Source organism: Callospermophilus lateralis, chromosome 1, assembly GCF_048772815.1.
Source record: "Callospermophilus lateralis isolate mCalLat2 chromosome 1, mCalLat2.hap1, whole genome shotgun sequence".
In the NCBI taxonomy this organism is placed as follows: Eukaryota; Metazoa; Chordata; class Mammalia; order Rodentia; family Sciuridae; genus Callospermophilus; species Callospermophilus lateralis.
The window spans coordinates 156,580,386-156,595,033 of NC_135305.1; the positions used below are offsets into that span (position 1 = coordinate 156,580,386).

Sequence of the window (14,648 nt, forward strand, 5' to 3'; positions counted from 1 at the left end):
CCTGCCTCCTGCCAGAACCAAGAAGGAGCTGGTCCCACACATCCCCAGGGCGAGGCTGTGGCCACCACTCCTGAGTCCAAGCCCATGAAGGCTTCGAGGGCGGGAGGGGCCTGCCCAGCCCTGCACGGCTGGGTGTTGCTGAAGACGCACTTGAAGGTCCTTCACCCGAGGACCCCAGGTCAGCGGCCTGAGCAGCCAGCAGCGCAGCCTTTATATAGCTCCAGACCCGGCATGAGGACCAGCCGGCTGTCATCATGCCACGTTCTTCAGCAAAGGGGCTCAGGCTGCCGGCCACAGCTGTCTCTGGAATCCGGGCCTTGTGGAGGGTAACAATGGCCAGGAATGCCACCAAGACAGCTGGGCGCGGGCATCTGAAGGGCAGCAGTAAAAACGATATTGTCTGGGAGCCTCTGCCCACTGCAGGCAGGCAGGTGACCCAGGGCTAAAAATACGAGGGAAGAAAAAGCCAGCAGCAGTCCACTGGCAGCCAGGGGTGGATCTTGCTCTGGGTGAGGGGTGGGTGAGAGCTGGGGCTGGGTCCCTGGGCCCCAAGGGACACCAGAGTGAGGATGGTGGTGGTGGTAGGGACTGAGTTCGAATCCCAGCGCTGCCCGGTGCTGCCAGTGGGGCTGTGTGACTGTGACTGCTCTGCTTGGAGCCTTCTTTATCTGCAAAATGGGTCTAGCATCAGCGCCTGCCTTAACTTAGTGCTTCTATGAAAATTAAAAAGCCAGTCTCAGCCCGGAGCACGGTGCCTGACCCAAGTGCTTCCGGCTAGAGGGGCGAGGATGGTTTCTTTGGGGACCTGTTTGGTGAGTTCACCGTGCAGTGGCTGTGTAGTTGCTGTGGGGACAGGCCTGCTTTCCTCAGACTTTGGCACTCACCCCAAGGACCGGCTCAAGCTGTAATATCCCCTGTAGGACTCAGTACATGTCCCCTGGAACTCAGCTAGCCCTGAGCCCCTGTCCCTAGGAGCTCTGCAGCAGGGGCCTGCAGCGGGGAGGGGGCTGGCAAGGCCATGACCACACCCGATAACCGCCACACGCCTCCCATCACACAGCATGGACATGGTGCCTGGCACTGTGCAGCCACTGACACTCCCTGCGTGAGTGACCACGGGGACCGTGCTGTGAACGGTGCCGGGCAGAATAAGTGGGTCTGCTGTGACATCGGTCTTCCAAGGCTAGGGCTGCTGCGACTGAGGAATCTGAGGTTTAAGGTAGGTAAGGCATTTATTTGTCCAGGTCCCTGCCACCAAGGAAGTGAAAGAGCTGACCTGGAACCCAGCTGTCAATCACCATGCCATTCTAGCAGATCAGGGTCAAGTGTAGGATTTTAACTTTCAGGCCAAGGAGGAGACTTCCTCCTGGGGCAGTGGGGAGCCATGGAGGGTTCTGGAGTCATCGTCAGAGGGGGCATCAGAGTGGGGCATGCAGGAAGGACTAGGGGTGGAAAGGCAGGAAAGGGCAGACCCCAAACTGGGAGCTCCCGCCCTGGGGGGGGGGGCAACAGATTTGCAAGACATTGTAGGGGCCTCCGGTGAGGCAGAATCGAGATGCCGGAGGACTTTGGTTTGGGAATGGGAACCTAAGAGAGGGGCAAAATCATTGTAACAAAAGAACTTTGGAAAAGAGAGAGAAGATGAATTAGTGTCTGAACACGTTATTTCCTCCACCCGCAGCCCCTCGGCAAGGGTCCCAGCCAGTGCCCTGGAGTAAGAGCAGACGTTCACTGAACATGGCCATGCCCAGAGGATTCTAGAACTTCAAAGGTATTAATCAGCTCACTCTGGTTCTTTGAGGCAAGGCCCACTGGGTGTCCGCTTTGCAAATGAGGAAGCCACGGTGCGGAGGCTGAAGTTGCCCACCCTCTCTGCACCCGGGCCGCCCAGTGCCCATCAACCCTGCCCAGCCCATGTTTGCTGGTCATGCCCGTCTGGCTGGCAGGAAGGCTGCCCTCCCCACTGGTGGCTCTCCCTGACGGCCAGGGGCCCTGACATGAGGAGATAGGCTATCACTTGGTGACAGAGTCGTCACCCAGCAGCTTTGAGCTGGCAGGGCCTGGTATGCCTTTGTTCTTTGGGAGGCGGCTGACTTCACCACCATCCTTAAAGGGACACGGGCCTCAAGGCACGTTGTCTCCAGAGGCTGCTGAGTCCCTGTGCCTGGCTGGCTCAAAAGCAGTGTGGTCCCAGGTAACCCTCCTCTCTTTAGCTCTGCTGGGTGCTCGTTAGTCACATGGAGAAGGGTCCCTTTTCCCTGAGAGTGTGGAATGTAATGACGACATTCTGGGAACTAACATGGAAAAAGTACCTGCAAAGGGCATGAATTAAAATATGCCCCCAGCACGGCCTTAAAACCTTCAGAAGCCCCAGGGCTCAAAAGTGGGGGGCTCCCACCGACCAGCATTGAAGGAAAGACAGAAGCGGCACTGAACAGTCCAACCAGCACAGGGACATCTGTGTTCCCCATGGTGACTACTTTGACTCTTTTTATTAAAAAAAAAAAAAAAAGTCAGGCAAAAAAGCCAGGCTCAGTGGCGCACGCCTGTAATTCTAGCGGCTCGGGAGGCTGAGGCAGGAGGATCACCAGTTCAAAGCCAGCCTCACCAATAGTGAGGCACTAAGCAACTCGGTGAGACCCTATTTCTAAATAAAATACAAAATAGGGCTGGGGATGTGGCTCAGTGGTTGAGTTTCCCTGATTCAATCCCAAATACCAAAAAAAAAAAAAAAAAAATCTATTGCTCTTGGCACCTTTTCAGCTGTTGCTTGAGCGTGTATCAAGTGAGCTAGCTTCACAGCCCCCCCCTTGGCCCTGTGGCTGCCACCAGGGAAGGGAGCCAGGAACTGCCAGGAAGGTGGCCAAGGCCCATCCAGGGGTGGAAAGACCCAGGGGCAGGAGGTATGTGTGCATTTGTGCTCAGGTGTGTGATGTGACACTGTTGGAGTGACATGGTGTCTGTGTACATGGTGTGACACCATCAGTGTAAAAAGAAATCTACTTGTGTACACAGATATGTGTGTGTGTGTTTGTGTGTGTGTGTGTGTGTGTGTGTGAGAGAGAGAGAGAGAGAGAGAGAGAGAGAGGTCTAGAAGGCCAAGTCCAATGCGCTATCCTGGATTAGATCCTGGAACAGAAAAAGGACAAGAGGGGAGGCCGATGTCAGGCCCAGGGTAACGGAGAATTCTGTGGCTTCTCTGTAAATTCAGACATCAAAACTTCATTCACAGTTGGCCGGGACTCAGCTGGCATGGCTTGTTCAATAACAAAATCCTGAGCTACAGGAAAGGAGAATCAAAAGTAATCACTCCTCCTGTCCCCATACTAGCAGGGGACCAGGACTTCCAGCCTGTGGTAGGAACCCTCAGTTCTCCCTGTCCCGGCCTCTTGAGTTTTCCCCGGGGCTGTGTTCCCCCTGTCCTGAGGTCTGTCCCATGCTCTCCTGACCCTGGGGTACGCGGATGCTGCCAGGACTGACCCTGGCCTGGGTTTTCTGACTTTCTCTAGCTTACAGCTCGGGGCCTTTCCATCCACGACCTCACCCTCTGTGAAGAGCGTGTCCCCGAGTTCCTGCTCATCTTAGGCTTCTGTGACTGGGGTGTTCATCGCTGGCATCTCGTCATGATTTTCCTCAGCTTTCAACAGACACAAACCTGCCCTCTAACTCACCCACTTAATTTTTAGTGTAGAAAGCAGAACTTGAAGCAGAACTTGAAGTTCCAAGATGTTTTCATAGGCTGGTTGGTTTTGATTTTCTTTTCTCTCTTTTTTTTTTTTTTTCTCATTTTACTTTCTGGAGTTATCCAACTCTTGGGCTTTTAAAGATAATGACATTAACACGCTGTTGCCTTCTCTCACAATGTGAGGCCACTCTGTGCCTCTCCCCTGACTTAGCCCACTCTGTGTTGCTCTAACACGACGCCCAGATCGAGTAATTTATAAAGAGACGTGTGCCTTAAACTGCTGGAGGTATCTCCTCGTCTCTTCCTTTAAATTTGCCAATGAATGATTTTTGCAAATTATCATTCAATAAAAGTGACCTTTCGGGCTGGGGTTGTGGCTCAGTGAGTGGTAGAGCATTCCCCTAGCATGTGCAAGAACCTGGGTTCGATCCTCGGCACCTCATAAAAATATATAAAATAAAGGTATTGTGTCCAACTACACCTAAAAATTAAACATTAAAAAAGTGACCTTTTTTTGGGGGGTGGGGCTTGGGGGTGGTTCTTGTTTTTGTTGGAGCGCGTGCGTGTGCACGCACATCTGTGCCTTTCAATACACTCAAGCTTTGTCATCGTAGTTGACATTGCTCACTGTTGACCTGTTTCCTGTTTCTCTTACACTGATGCCCAGGTCCTAAGCCCTGAGAATGTGACCCTCCATGGCAAAGGGGCTTGCAGATGTGATGGAGGCCAGGACCTGAAGGTGGGGGTCATTCTGGATTACCCAGGTGGGCCCGACGCAGTCACCGGGTCCTTAGGAGAGGGAGGGAAGAGGGCCAGCCACAGAGAGGTTGGCTTCTGAGACTGGAATGATGCGGAGCACGAGTCAGGGAATGTGGGGGTTTCTGGGAGCTGGAGAAGACAAGGGAAGGACTCCCCACGGGAACCACAGAGGGGCGCCGCCCGCAGGCCCTTTTCTATTTGTGACCCTCAGTGCTGCAAGATAACAGATACATACTGCATGAAGCCACCACGTCTGGCAACATTTTCACTGCAGCAATCGGTCACAGTACACTTGGTTTGTTTTCTGATTGTTCTAGAAGTTCCTGTTCTGGTGGCTCAGGCCAGGGTTCTCTCTGGCTTCTGAGAGCCTCAGTGTTTTTTTTGGGGGGGGGCTCAGTTGGACTTGGTCTAGTTGCAGGAAACTTGTTGGCTCTCGGAGTCCCACAGGCAGCCAGCAGGCAGGGGTCCAGCCCTGAGGGCCTGTGGTCAAGAGGGGAGGTGCTCAGGCCACGCCAGCCCAGAGGGCAGGGATGCCCCCCGCTGCCCACTTTGCTCCTTCCTCCCCCCTGTGGACCCCAAGCTCAGCAGACATGTGGCCCGGTGCCCTTGTCAGGCTGCGGTGTTCCCAGAATCCCCTGAGGCAATCCCACTTCTCCTAGCTGCAGCCTCAAGGGGCCATTGTGGTCTTCATGTTCTAGTCGGACACAGAGGCCGAGAGGTCCAGCGCCCTGTCAAGGACTCTGCACCTCCCACTCTCCAGCCAGAGCTCTGCTCCAAGCACCTTTCCACAGGCCCTGTGAAATGCCTCCTGAGACAGCCCCACTGGACACATGCCCTCAGGGACACACCCAGACACCTGCCCGCCTCAGTGGGCCCAAGCCCATCCTCACCCATGTCCAGGGCTCCCCATCTCTCCATCCTTGTGGCTGCAACAACCATTTTTCTTGGCCATTTATAGCTCCTGTGTTTTCACCCAGGGCTTTAACGAAAATCCATGGTGTGCCTATGAGCTGGGGAGACATCCATTCTGGTGCTGGCAGAGAAAAGCTCCTCTGGGTGTGTGTGTGTGTGTGTGTGTGTGTTGGCGTGTGTGAGTGGAGCCCGTGTATGTGCCTCTGCAAGTGCACATGGAAGGCCTCACTGAGAAGGGGATGTCTGAGTAAAGATGGGAAGGCGGGGAGGGACAGAGCATTGCAGATGACTGTCGGGAAGGTGTGCCAGGTAGAGGAGACCGCACAAGCAAAGCCCCTGAGGCGGGACCAGTGCTAACCATGACACAGAGTGTTAGAGAGACTTCCTCTCTCTGCCTTTGTCTCTCCCCAAATTGACAAGCACAAGTGTCGCCTGCCCAAGCGCCACAGAAAGCATGCAGCATCTCTCCCATGACCCAGCCGCTGTCTCTTTAACCTTGAATGCATTTTTGGGTCTCACGTGTCACCCCGTGGCAGTGGCCGCCAGTGAGCTGCCCTGACTTCAGAAGAACGGCATGGGGTGGGGGGGCCTTAGGTGGCGTCTGCTCACCTATCACTGCCAAAAGTGGTCATGGGGTTATTTTTAAACACAGGGAGGAAGTATTTATTGTTCCCAGGCTGGGAAGAGCTGGGCAGTGCGTGGGATTCTACTCGGGAAGTAGCCCTGTGTCCGTCCACCATGGTGAGTACCTCAGATTTCCGGGGGATGATGCTGAGGGCAGGGAGGGCAGGAAGGGGATGCCGCTAGCTTCAAGCTGAGGACCAAAGCTGAGAGGGGGAGAGATAGCTCCCACAGACTGTAGCCCCCCATGGAAAGAGCACTGTGCGCTCTGCACGCTCAGAGGGAGCCCAGTCAGTGCCCTGAGTGGCCACAGCTGACAGCAGCTCCCAGGAACTCACAGAAACAAAATAAAAGAGTTGGCTTTTTTTATGTCTTGTCTGCTGACCTCTCAAGGAATCAATATCTCCTGGGGCTTGCAAAATGGGATCGAGCGCTCTTAAGGATCAAATTGTAATTCTTTTCTCTGGTTCAGGCAGCTGGGGAAAAGAATCTTTTCGTTTTCACCTTTTGAACTTGCAAACTTAAAACCTTCCCTCCCGTATTGTTGGGCAGGTGTTCCCGTCCCGGAAGAGGCAGCCCCCAACTCAGGGCACGGTGGGTCAGTGGTTAGGGGCACAGACTCTCGAGTCAGACTGTCCAAGTTCAACTCAAGCTCTGCCTTTTTGTGGCTGTGCCATCTTGGGCAAGTGACCTAACTCCTCTGAACCTTAGTTGCCTCCCCTGTGAAACAGGGATGGTAATAATAGCATCTACTTGACAGAGCAGTTGGGAGAATTAAATGAACTGGTGCATGTGTCGTATTTAAGCAGTTGCTGTTATTTAAAGTCAGAGAGAAGTGGGATTGGGGGGGGGGAGTTAATTCCTTCTTCTCCACACTGTTGACATGGTACAAGGATGGGACATTTAGGGAGGCGATTTCACTGCCATTTGGATCAAGGGAAAGTTGTGGGGCGGGGAGCAGATGGGTTGTAACGCCCTGGAAGGGCGTCATTTCATCTCAGCACTCCCGATGGCTTGGTGAGCCTGACTTTTTCGTTCCCTCCAATCGATTCTTCTCATGTGCTCTCCTGAGGATGGGAGCCACCTGGCTGATCTGCAGGTGTGGCCTCTGACCCCAGACCAGAGACGCACCTGGCCGGCCCCCAGCTTGCAGAGGAGGGGCCACAAGAGCCACAGTCTCTTGCAATAGGCCAGAAACTACTCCCAGGCCTCTCCCCGTCCAGCAGCACCATGAGATGAGTAGGGCCCCTTGTCACAGCAGCCACTGAGCAGGCCCAGCCCTCGCCCAGGGTGGCCCGGTTTTCTAATTCCCAGCCTCTGCCTCCTCTAATCGATGCTCTTCTCCCCAGTCGCCTAAGAAAGCCAAGAAGAGGGCAGAGGGGGCCAACTCCAACGTGTTCTCCATGTTTGAACAGACGCAGATCCAGGAGTTTAAGGAGGTGGGTGAGCTGGCAGGCAAGGCCCTGGGTGGAAATCCCAGCCAGAGACAGGCCCTCCTGCCTTCCCTGCTCCCAGCAGGGACCTCTCTGTCTTCTGAACATCCGGGTTCAGTGGGAATGTGTGTGGGATCCTTTTAAGGAGGTCATCTTTAACAACTTCTGCTGATCATCCAGCTAAAAGGTATTCCTGGTTGAAAAACTGTTTTTAGAAAAGCACCTTCAATTCTACCCCTTGGAAATAATCAGTCCCTGAGTCAGGACATAGCCTTGGAGTCATCTTTGTGACATGTGTATCTACTGATCAAAGTTGCACCCCCATAAGTGCCTACATTTTTTTTCCTTTGAGCACTTCAGTGTCAGCATTTTCCTGTATCTAGTTAAATGACTTCTTGGTGCATTTGTTTGGAATGTTTTATTATCATAAAGATCACCTCATTGCTCCTATCTCTGATGATTTCCTGGGGGTGAATTCCCAGCAGCAGAACTGGGGTGGGGTGGGGGGGTGGGGGGTGTGTGCAAGGAACTTAAAGAAAGAGGGAGGGGGAGGCGGGAGGGGAGGGGGGAGGAGGGGCAGGAGGGAGAGGGAGGAGGGAGGGGGAGGAGAGAGGGGGAGGAGGGAGGGGGAGGAGGGGGAGAGAAAGCGACCAGAGTTGCTGGGGCAAACCCCAGTCCAGAATCCTATACTACGAATCCCTGCCCCCAAGGCCCCAAGAAGAAACTGCCTTTCCCCAACATTTCCATCAATATTGGGTCATTAGGTAGCAATAGTCAACTTTTAGTTCCAACCTGAGAGGGAAAAGCAGCATGTTCTGAGCTTTAAAACCTACAGTCTTTGCAAAATTTGTCCCTTTTAGTTATGTGCACCACCAGGGTGACGTTATCACAAAAGCAGGGAACCCAGCCCAGCCGCTTCAACTCTGTCCAGCACCCCCCCACACCCCTCTTAATCTGTTTAGTTTCTTTTCTTTTTTTAATCATCATCCCATGTGCCACACCCTCGATGCACATACCCAGCTTCAGTTGGATCCTCCCTCCTCAGTCCCCTTGTCTCCTCCACTGACCTTCCCTCTGTTTTGATGAAATTCCCTCTGTTTCTTTTTATATACCCCCACCCCCACCCCACCCCCCATTCTATGTACAGTCTGATGACGGAGCACCAGCTCCGTTGGATGTGTGGTCCCACAGTGGGGACTACTAAGCAAACCTCAGGACAGTCAGGCAGGATGCAGCCATTGCCCATGGGCTGAGAAGGACAGACTGCATTAATGTCCAGCAGCAGTGAGGGCTCGCACTGGGCCAACCACACACACACTTGGCCCTGGGGAGGGAACATGCTGAGAGACCAGGTTGGAGCTCGAAGACAGGAGCATTCAGATTTGCTGGCAGGCCTGAACCATGGGCCACCAGGAAAAGAGGGATGCAGTGCCACCATCCAGGGGCAAGGCCACCCCCAGCTCCATCTCCCCACCCTGCCCCACCCTGGGCTGAGGTCAGCTGCTGGGGGGGGGCAAGCACAGCAGGTGCAAATACTTCCAGAAACCAGCTGTAGCAAAGCACTCAAAAAGCGTACCCTGAAGCCCCATTTGTGACATGCCTGAGTGATTACAGAGCTCTGGGCTTCTCCCCGGGGCCAGCTGGGGAGGTGACCGGCCTACCCTGCTTTACGGATGGCCCGAGCATGGGAGTGGGGAGACCACATGAGACTCTAGGATTTCACCTAAAAAAAAAAAAACCAGCACTTTCATAGGTGTAATTCACATATCATGATGTTGGCCTCTTCAGGTGAAGGGTGCCATTCGTGTTTTTGTTTTTTGTTTTAAGAGAGAGAGAGAGAGAGAGAGAGAGAGAGAGAGAATTTTTTAATATTTATTTTTTAGTTTTTGGTGGACACAACATCTTTATTTTATTTTTAAATATCTTTTTTTTAAGAGATAGAGAGAGAATTTTTATTTATTTTTTTTAGTTTTCGGCGGACACAACATCTTTGTTTGTATGTGATACTGAGAATCGAACTCGGGCCACACGCATGCCAGGCGAGCGCGCTACCACTTGAGCCACATCCCCAGCCCTCATTCTTCGCAGGAGGTTTCCAAGGTCACTGCTCTCCAATAGCAGGACACTCCCATCACCCTCAAAAGAACCTCCGTCCTGTGAGCAGCCCTTCCCACTGCCTCCCCCAGCCTGCAAGAGCGCAAGAGCGTCCGCCTGCCCCCTGTCGCTGTGCCTGGGCTGAGTGCAGAAGATCCCAGAAGCCTGGGTGCCCCGACCCTCAGCCCAGCCTCTTGGACTGACCAGCTGGTCCCCTCCCTTCCACAGGCCTTCACCATCATGGACCAGAACAGGGACGGCTTCATTGACAAGAACGATCTGAGGGACACTTTTGCCGCCCTTGGTATGTCACCTGCCAGCCACTGGCAGGTCCCCTGTCCCATAGCCCTGGGGTGGGAGGGGAGACCCTCAGAAAAGGCCAACAGCTTGTCCTTTCCCAAAGAAAGATGGTGCCACAACTGACCTTCAGACAACTTCAGAGGAGGGGACAGAAGCTTTCCCGCACCTTTCAGTTTTCTTAGGAGCAGCTCAGGCGCGGCCAGCTCTCGCTAGAAAGCAGACATTCTGCAAAACATACGGGAGAGGACGACGGTCCCCCGAAAGGCCACATTCAGCGTTAACCTTTCAGTTTCTCTCTTTGGAGTCTTTCTAGGCATATCTGTTGTCTTTTTCAAATAACTGGGATCGTTCTATTCTGGACTCAGCTTTATTTAACATCTCGGGTGTGATCGTGAGAGCACGGAGCTTCTTTCAAAATATACATGTCCAATCTGCCACCCGCACCCACCGCCACCGATCCCTATCCTCAGAACTCAGGGTCACCGCGAATAGCTACCCTAGCTTTTTATATCTAAAACAGAGACGGTCGCCAGGGGCAGCTTGTTCTTATTTGCATAGGGGGTTATAAAGGCATCAGCAGGACCAAGAGCAGGTGTGTCAGAATCTCCATGACCCACTGAGATCCTGTCTCAAAAAAATAAGGACAGAAAGAGCTGGGGCTGCGGCTCAGAGGTAAAGTGCCCCTGGGTTCAGTCCCCAGAACCAGCCCATCCCCCCACAGGCTGTGGGGCTGCGCCTGGCTGTCCAACCCGCAAGGAGCATCTCCCCAGGGAACTCTGGCCCTGTCCTCCCCATTTCTGACTATCCTTAGAGGAGATTCCTTGAGGCACAATGACAAATGTCAGCCGCTGTCCCTCTGCCAGCACTGAGGCCCCGTGTCCCCACTGCAGGGCGTGTGAACGTGAAGAACGAGGAAATCGATGAAATGATCAAGGAGGCTCCGGGGCCCATTAACTTCACCGTGTTCCTGACAATGTTTGGGGAGAAACTCAAGGGTAGGCCTGTGCGCGTGCTCCTGTGTGTGTGTGTGTGTGTGTGTGTGTGTGTACACGCATGCATGTGCACATGTGTGCCCTAAGCATGTCTTCGGCTCTGGGTGTCAATTTAAGCACTAGATGGACAGGGCTGGGAGAAAGTGGGCAGCTCCCAAGGACACACCAGGGAACTGGGGCGAAAACAGGATAGAAATGTCAGCCATGTCCCTCCAAGGCTCATGCTAATCACTTGAGTGCCTTACCTCATTGAGCAGCACCTAGGATGTAGGTTTCACTCTTTTCCCCCATCTGTGGGTGGGGAACCTCGGCTCAGAGACAGAAAGTCACTTGCCTGAGGCCACACAGCTAGCAGGGTTCAGAGTCTTTCTGAAACCTAGATCAAACTTGACCTGCAGTTAGCTCAGACACACCTGGCCTCTCAGCCCTCTTTGAAAACCCCAGGCTCAGTGCCCAGAGGAAGGAAGGGTCTCCTCCCAGCTAGGCACGCAGGCTTGCTCTGGCCCCTCCATCTCAGAAGGGACTTGGGCCTTGAGTCCTGGGTGCCACGGTCCCCAGCCGCCTGCAGTACCTGTGGGCCCTGTTCTCCATTTCAGGGGCTGACCCCGAGGAGACCATCCTCAACGCGTTCAAGGTGTTCGACCCGGAAGGCAAAGGGGTGCTGAAGGCCGACTAGTGAGTGGCTTCCCCCGGGGGCCGGTGGCGCCTGCTCTCCTTGCCCCCACCTGGCACCTATACCTCTGTCCTCTCTCTGCAGCGTGCGGGAGATGCTGACCACACAGGCAGAGAGGTTCTCCAAGGAGGAGGTAGGGTCCTTCAGACACTCCCTCCCGTCCAGCGCCTGGTCCTCCCAGGGGCTCTGTCTCCGCTGAATCACCTGTCCCAGAGAGCGAGAGGGAGGGAGCCCTGGCCACATTCATTCTCTCAGTCACTCTGCGAGGATCAGGATCATTGTCATTTTACAGATGAGGAAATTGAGGCCTGGGGAAGTAAGTCACTTGTCTAAAATGACAGTGCTAATGGTGAATGCCAGAGCGGGGACCCACACCCAGGCCTGTCTGACTCCAGGTCCTGCCTTCCCCACATGCACTGAGACACCGTGAGAGCGCCCCTTTACTGTGCCCTGAAGGGTCACCATGGACTGTCGTGCAACCTGAGCACTGATCAACACCCCCCCACAGCACCTTCTTTCCTACAGGCATCCTAGATCAGGCTGTTGTTGCACACATTTCCCAGCAGGGGGAAGTAGTGAGTCCAGAAGAAGGGACACTAGCTAATTTGCCAAAAGGTCCTCAAGGAGCAACTGTCATGTGAACATTAATCAGGAGCCTTAAGGAGTCCATTTAAAGTAGCCACCTTAAGGCCTCTGGGGCCCGTGTCCATCCAGGCTCAAACAGGCAGAAAGGAAAGCTCGGCTCTGGGACTGGGCGGCACCAGCATCAGCTGTATCAAGTGAACCAGTGACGCTTGCTAATGGGAAATCTAGTGTTTAGGACAAATCTAGATTCCTAGTCTCCTTTGAGGAGTCCGGCTTCTTGCCCGCGCGGCCACCCTCAGCCGGCCCACTGCGCACCCCCACTTAGCCACAGACCCCGCCAGGCGTAGGCTCCCTCATGTGACCCACCTGGCCCCTGAAGGGTCACTGATCCCCCTGCTCCCCATGGGGGCTGGTGTCCAAGAATGTCCCAGCAGCTCGTCCCCTTGGGGGGCTGGGGTGAGCACCTGAGTAGGGAGGAAGGCGTGGAGCTGAGATTCAGGGTCCACGAGGGTCTCTGCCTGGGACCTCCCTACTGTGGGTCCGGCTTGGGCACAAGGCTGAGCCTTCACCCCCACACCAGGCCCCGGTGAGCTGCCCTAGAGCCGGCATGGCTTCAGGAGAGGGGGCTCTGCACAGCGGCAGCTGGACCCCAAGCCCCAGCCGCGGGGGAGGCCAGGATGGCCAACCCACACCCCCGCGTCCAGGGGCCTCTGCATCTGTGCCACGAGCCCCTCACCCAGCTCCAGCCCCTCTGTCTTGTTCAGCATCTTGCTGGTGTTTGCAGATCGACCAGATGTTCACGGCCTTTCCCCCTGACGTGACGGGCAACCTGGACTACAAGAACCTCGTGCACATCATCACCCATGGGGAGGAGAAGGACTGAAGCGGGCCGGCCACCTGGGCTCCTGGTCTCCTTCCCAGTCAACCTCCACCCTGCCTGGCCTCCACCCTGCCCCGCCTCCGTCTCCGTCTGGGTACTTACAGATGACCACGTGGCCACACAGCCTGCAGCTGGAAATCCATCCCGAGGCCAAGTTCAAATAAACAGGAGCTTGTGTACTGGTCATGACGTTCCTCAGACAGAAGCGCCTTGGGAAAGGAGGGCCCTTTGCTGATCTGCACAAAGGCGGCATATGAGCTAGTGCTGACCCTTTTGTCCTTATCTTGAATCTTAGTGACTCTTTATTTGAGATAGACCTTTGCATTCACTTAGGACTGTCCCAATCAAGGGCCTATTAACTGGATACCACAGCCCTTGCTTCCCAACAGCTCAAGTGTTCATAGAGCCCGGCTTCATGACACCCTTCCTTTGGGAACGCCATGGGGATCGTCTCCCAGAGGCTGCGATGGGCCCCGTGAGAGTGAAGAGGGCTAAGAACATGGCTCACCAGGCAAAAATTGTGCCTGTTAACCATAAGAAGGCCATTTCAGGTCAGATAAAGTACAAGTTGTACTTCTCTCCTAGCAAATTGGGGGAGGGGGGCTGATCTCTGCTCCTGTTTGGGGCCCAGGCCTGGGCTTGAGTTGACTCATGTTGAAGCACTCAGGTCTATTATGGCTGCAAAATCCAAACTTAAGAAACAACTGGGTTCACAAAACCAGTAAGTCCAAGGACTTCAGGCACAGCTGCCTCCAGGAACTCAAACAATGCACCCAACCCTGCGGCGGCCTCCCCACAGCTCACTCTTGTAGGTTGCTCTGCTCTTAGTGATGGCAAAATGGCTCTCAGCAGCTCCCAGCTCTTCTACCCACTCGGCAAACTTCTGTCTTCCCAGCCTCACACAAGTATTGAATAGGTCTTCCTGGGGTCTCTCTGGGGTACCTGATCCAACCCTGAGCTGACTGCTGGGGATTGGCCAGAGCAGTGCTCTGATTGGCAGGCCTGGGTCACCTGATCAGCCCTCTGCCCTCATGGCCTGAAGATGGGGGGACAACTCCCCCAAGGACCACAGAGGAGAAGGGAAGGGGGTTCCCAGGGAATCCCCAAGAATCGGGACAAGGCCGGGGTGAATGGTGACAAAGCAGCAAAGATCCCCGCTTGTGAGACAGTGGAGCTGGGGACACCTGCAGGGAACAAAGGGTCCCAGAGGCTGGAGGAGCCAGGTGGGACTGTCCCTGCAGCCCCTGATGTCACCCTGGATGCTGGGAGCTGGGGCCACCTGCAAAGCCATCCAGTGCTGGGGGTGGGGCAGGACCCAGGGCAGTCAGGGCCTGTGTCAGCCCACACCCTGCCACAGTGTGTCCCCCATGACCTCCCAGTCCTCCCAGAGAACCTGTGCTGGGCCCCTGCAGGGACAGGCAGCCCCCGTGGCTCAGCTCACCCAGGAAGGCAGAGGGTGGCTCAGGCAGGACACCCGGGATGGGGCTGTGAAGTGACAGCTGACCGGGGAGAGGGACAGAGAGGTATGCATGTGGGCGCACAGCCCCCGACGTGGGCACGGAGCCCCGGGAATGGAGACACATGGGCGACACACAGGCCCGCCCCCTGCTGCGCCTCTGGCCACCTGCTCGAAGGTCCACTGAAGTGCTGACCCCTGGTTCCTCTCCTGCGGCGGCCTTCTCACCCCCACCTGCCCAGGCCCAGTGCCCGCTCC

At 55.0% G+C, this 14,648-nt stretch overlaps 1 protein-coding gene and 1 long non-coding RNA gene across 2 annotated transcripts; both read left to right on the plus strand.

Annotated features, from left to right (window-relative positions):
• Window positions 1-573: 573 nt before the first annotated feature.
• LOC143407498 (uncharacterized) lies at window positions 574-4,113 on the plus strand. The gene is made up of 4 exons (XR_013092358.2): window positions 574-812; window positions 1,061-1,219; window positions 1,682-1,771; window positions 3,510-4,113. It is a non-coding gene; the product is annotated as an uncharacterized LOC143407498 (long non-coding RNA).
• Window positions 4,114-6,008: 1,895 nt separating this feature from the next.
• Myl2 (myosin light chain 2) lies at window positions 6,009-13,118 on the plus strand. The gene is made up of 7 exons (XM_076866771.2): window positions 6,009-6,097; window positions 7,327-7,416; window positions 9,733-9,808; window positions 10,695-10,799; window positions 11,393-11,471; window positions 11,554-11,602; window positions 12,839-13,118. The coding sequence occupies exons 1-7, from the start codon at window positions 6,095-6,097 to the stop codon at window positions 12,935-12,937; spliced, it is 501 nt and encodes a 166-aa protein (XP_076722886.1). The 5' UTR covers window positions 6,009-6,094; the 3' UTR covers window positions 12,938-13,118.
• Window positions 13,119-14,648: the final 1,530 nt, after the last annotated feature.

Bases quoted from the DNA above. Each gene is read 5' to 3' on its own strand.
- Myl2 (XM_076866771.2), top strand. The intron at 9,809-10,694 runs GTATGTCACCTG...TCCCCACTGCAG, and splicing joins GGACACTTTTGCCGCCCTTG to GGCGTGTGAACGTGAAGAAC. The intron at 11,603-12,838 runs GTAGGGTCCTTC...TGGTGTTTGCAG, and splicing joins AGAGGTTCTCCAAGGAGGAG to ATCGACCAGATGTTCACGGC.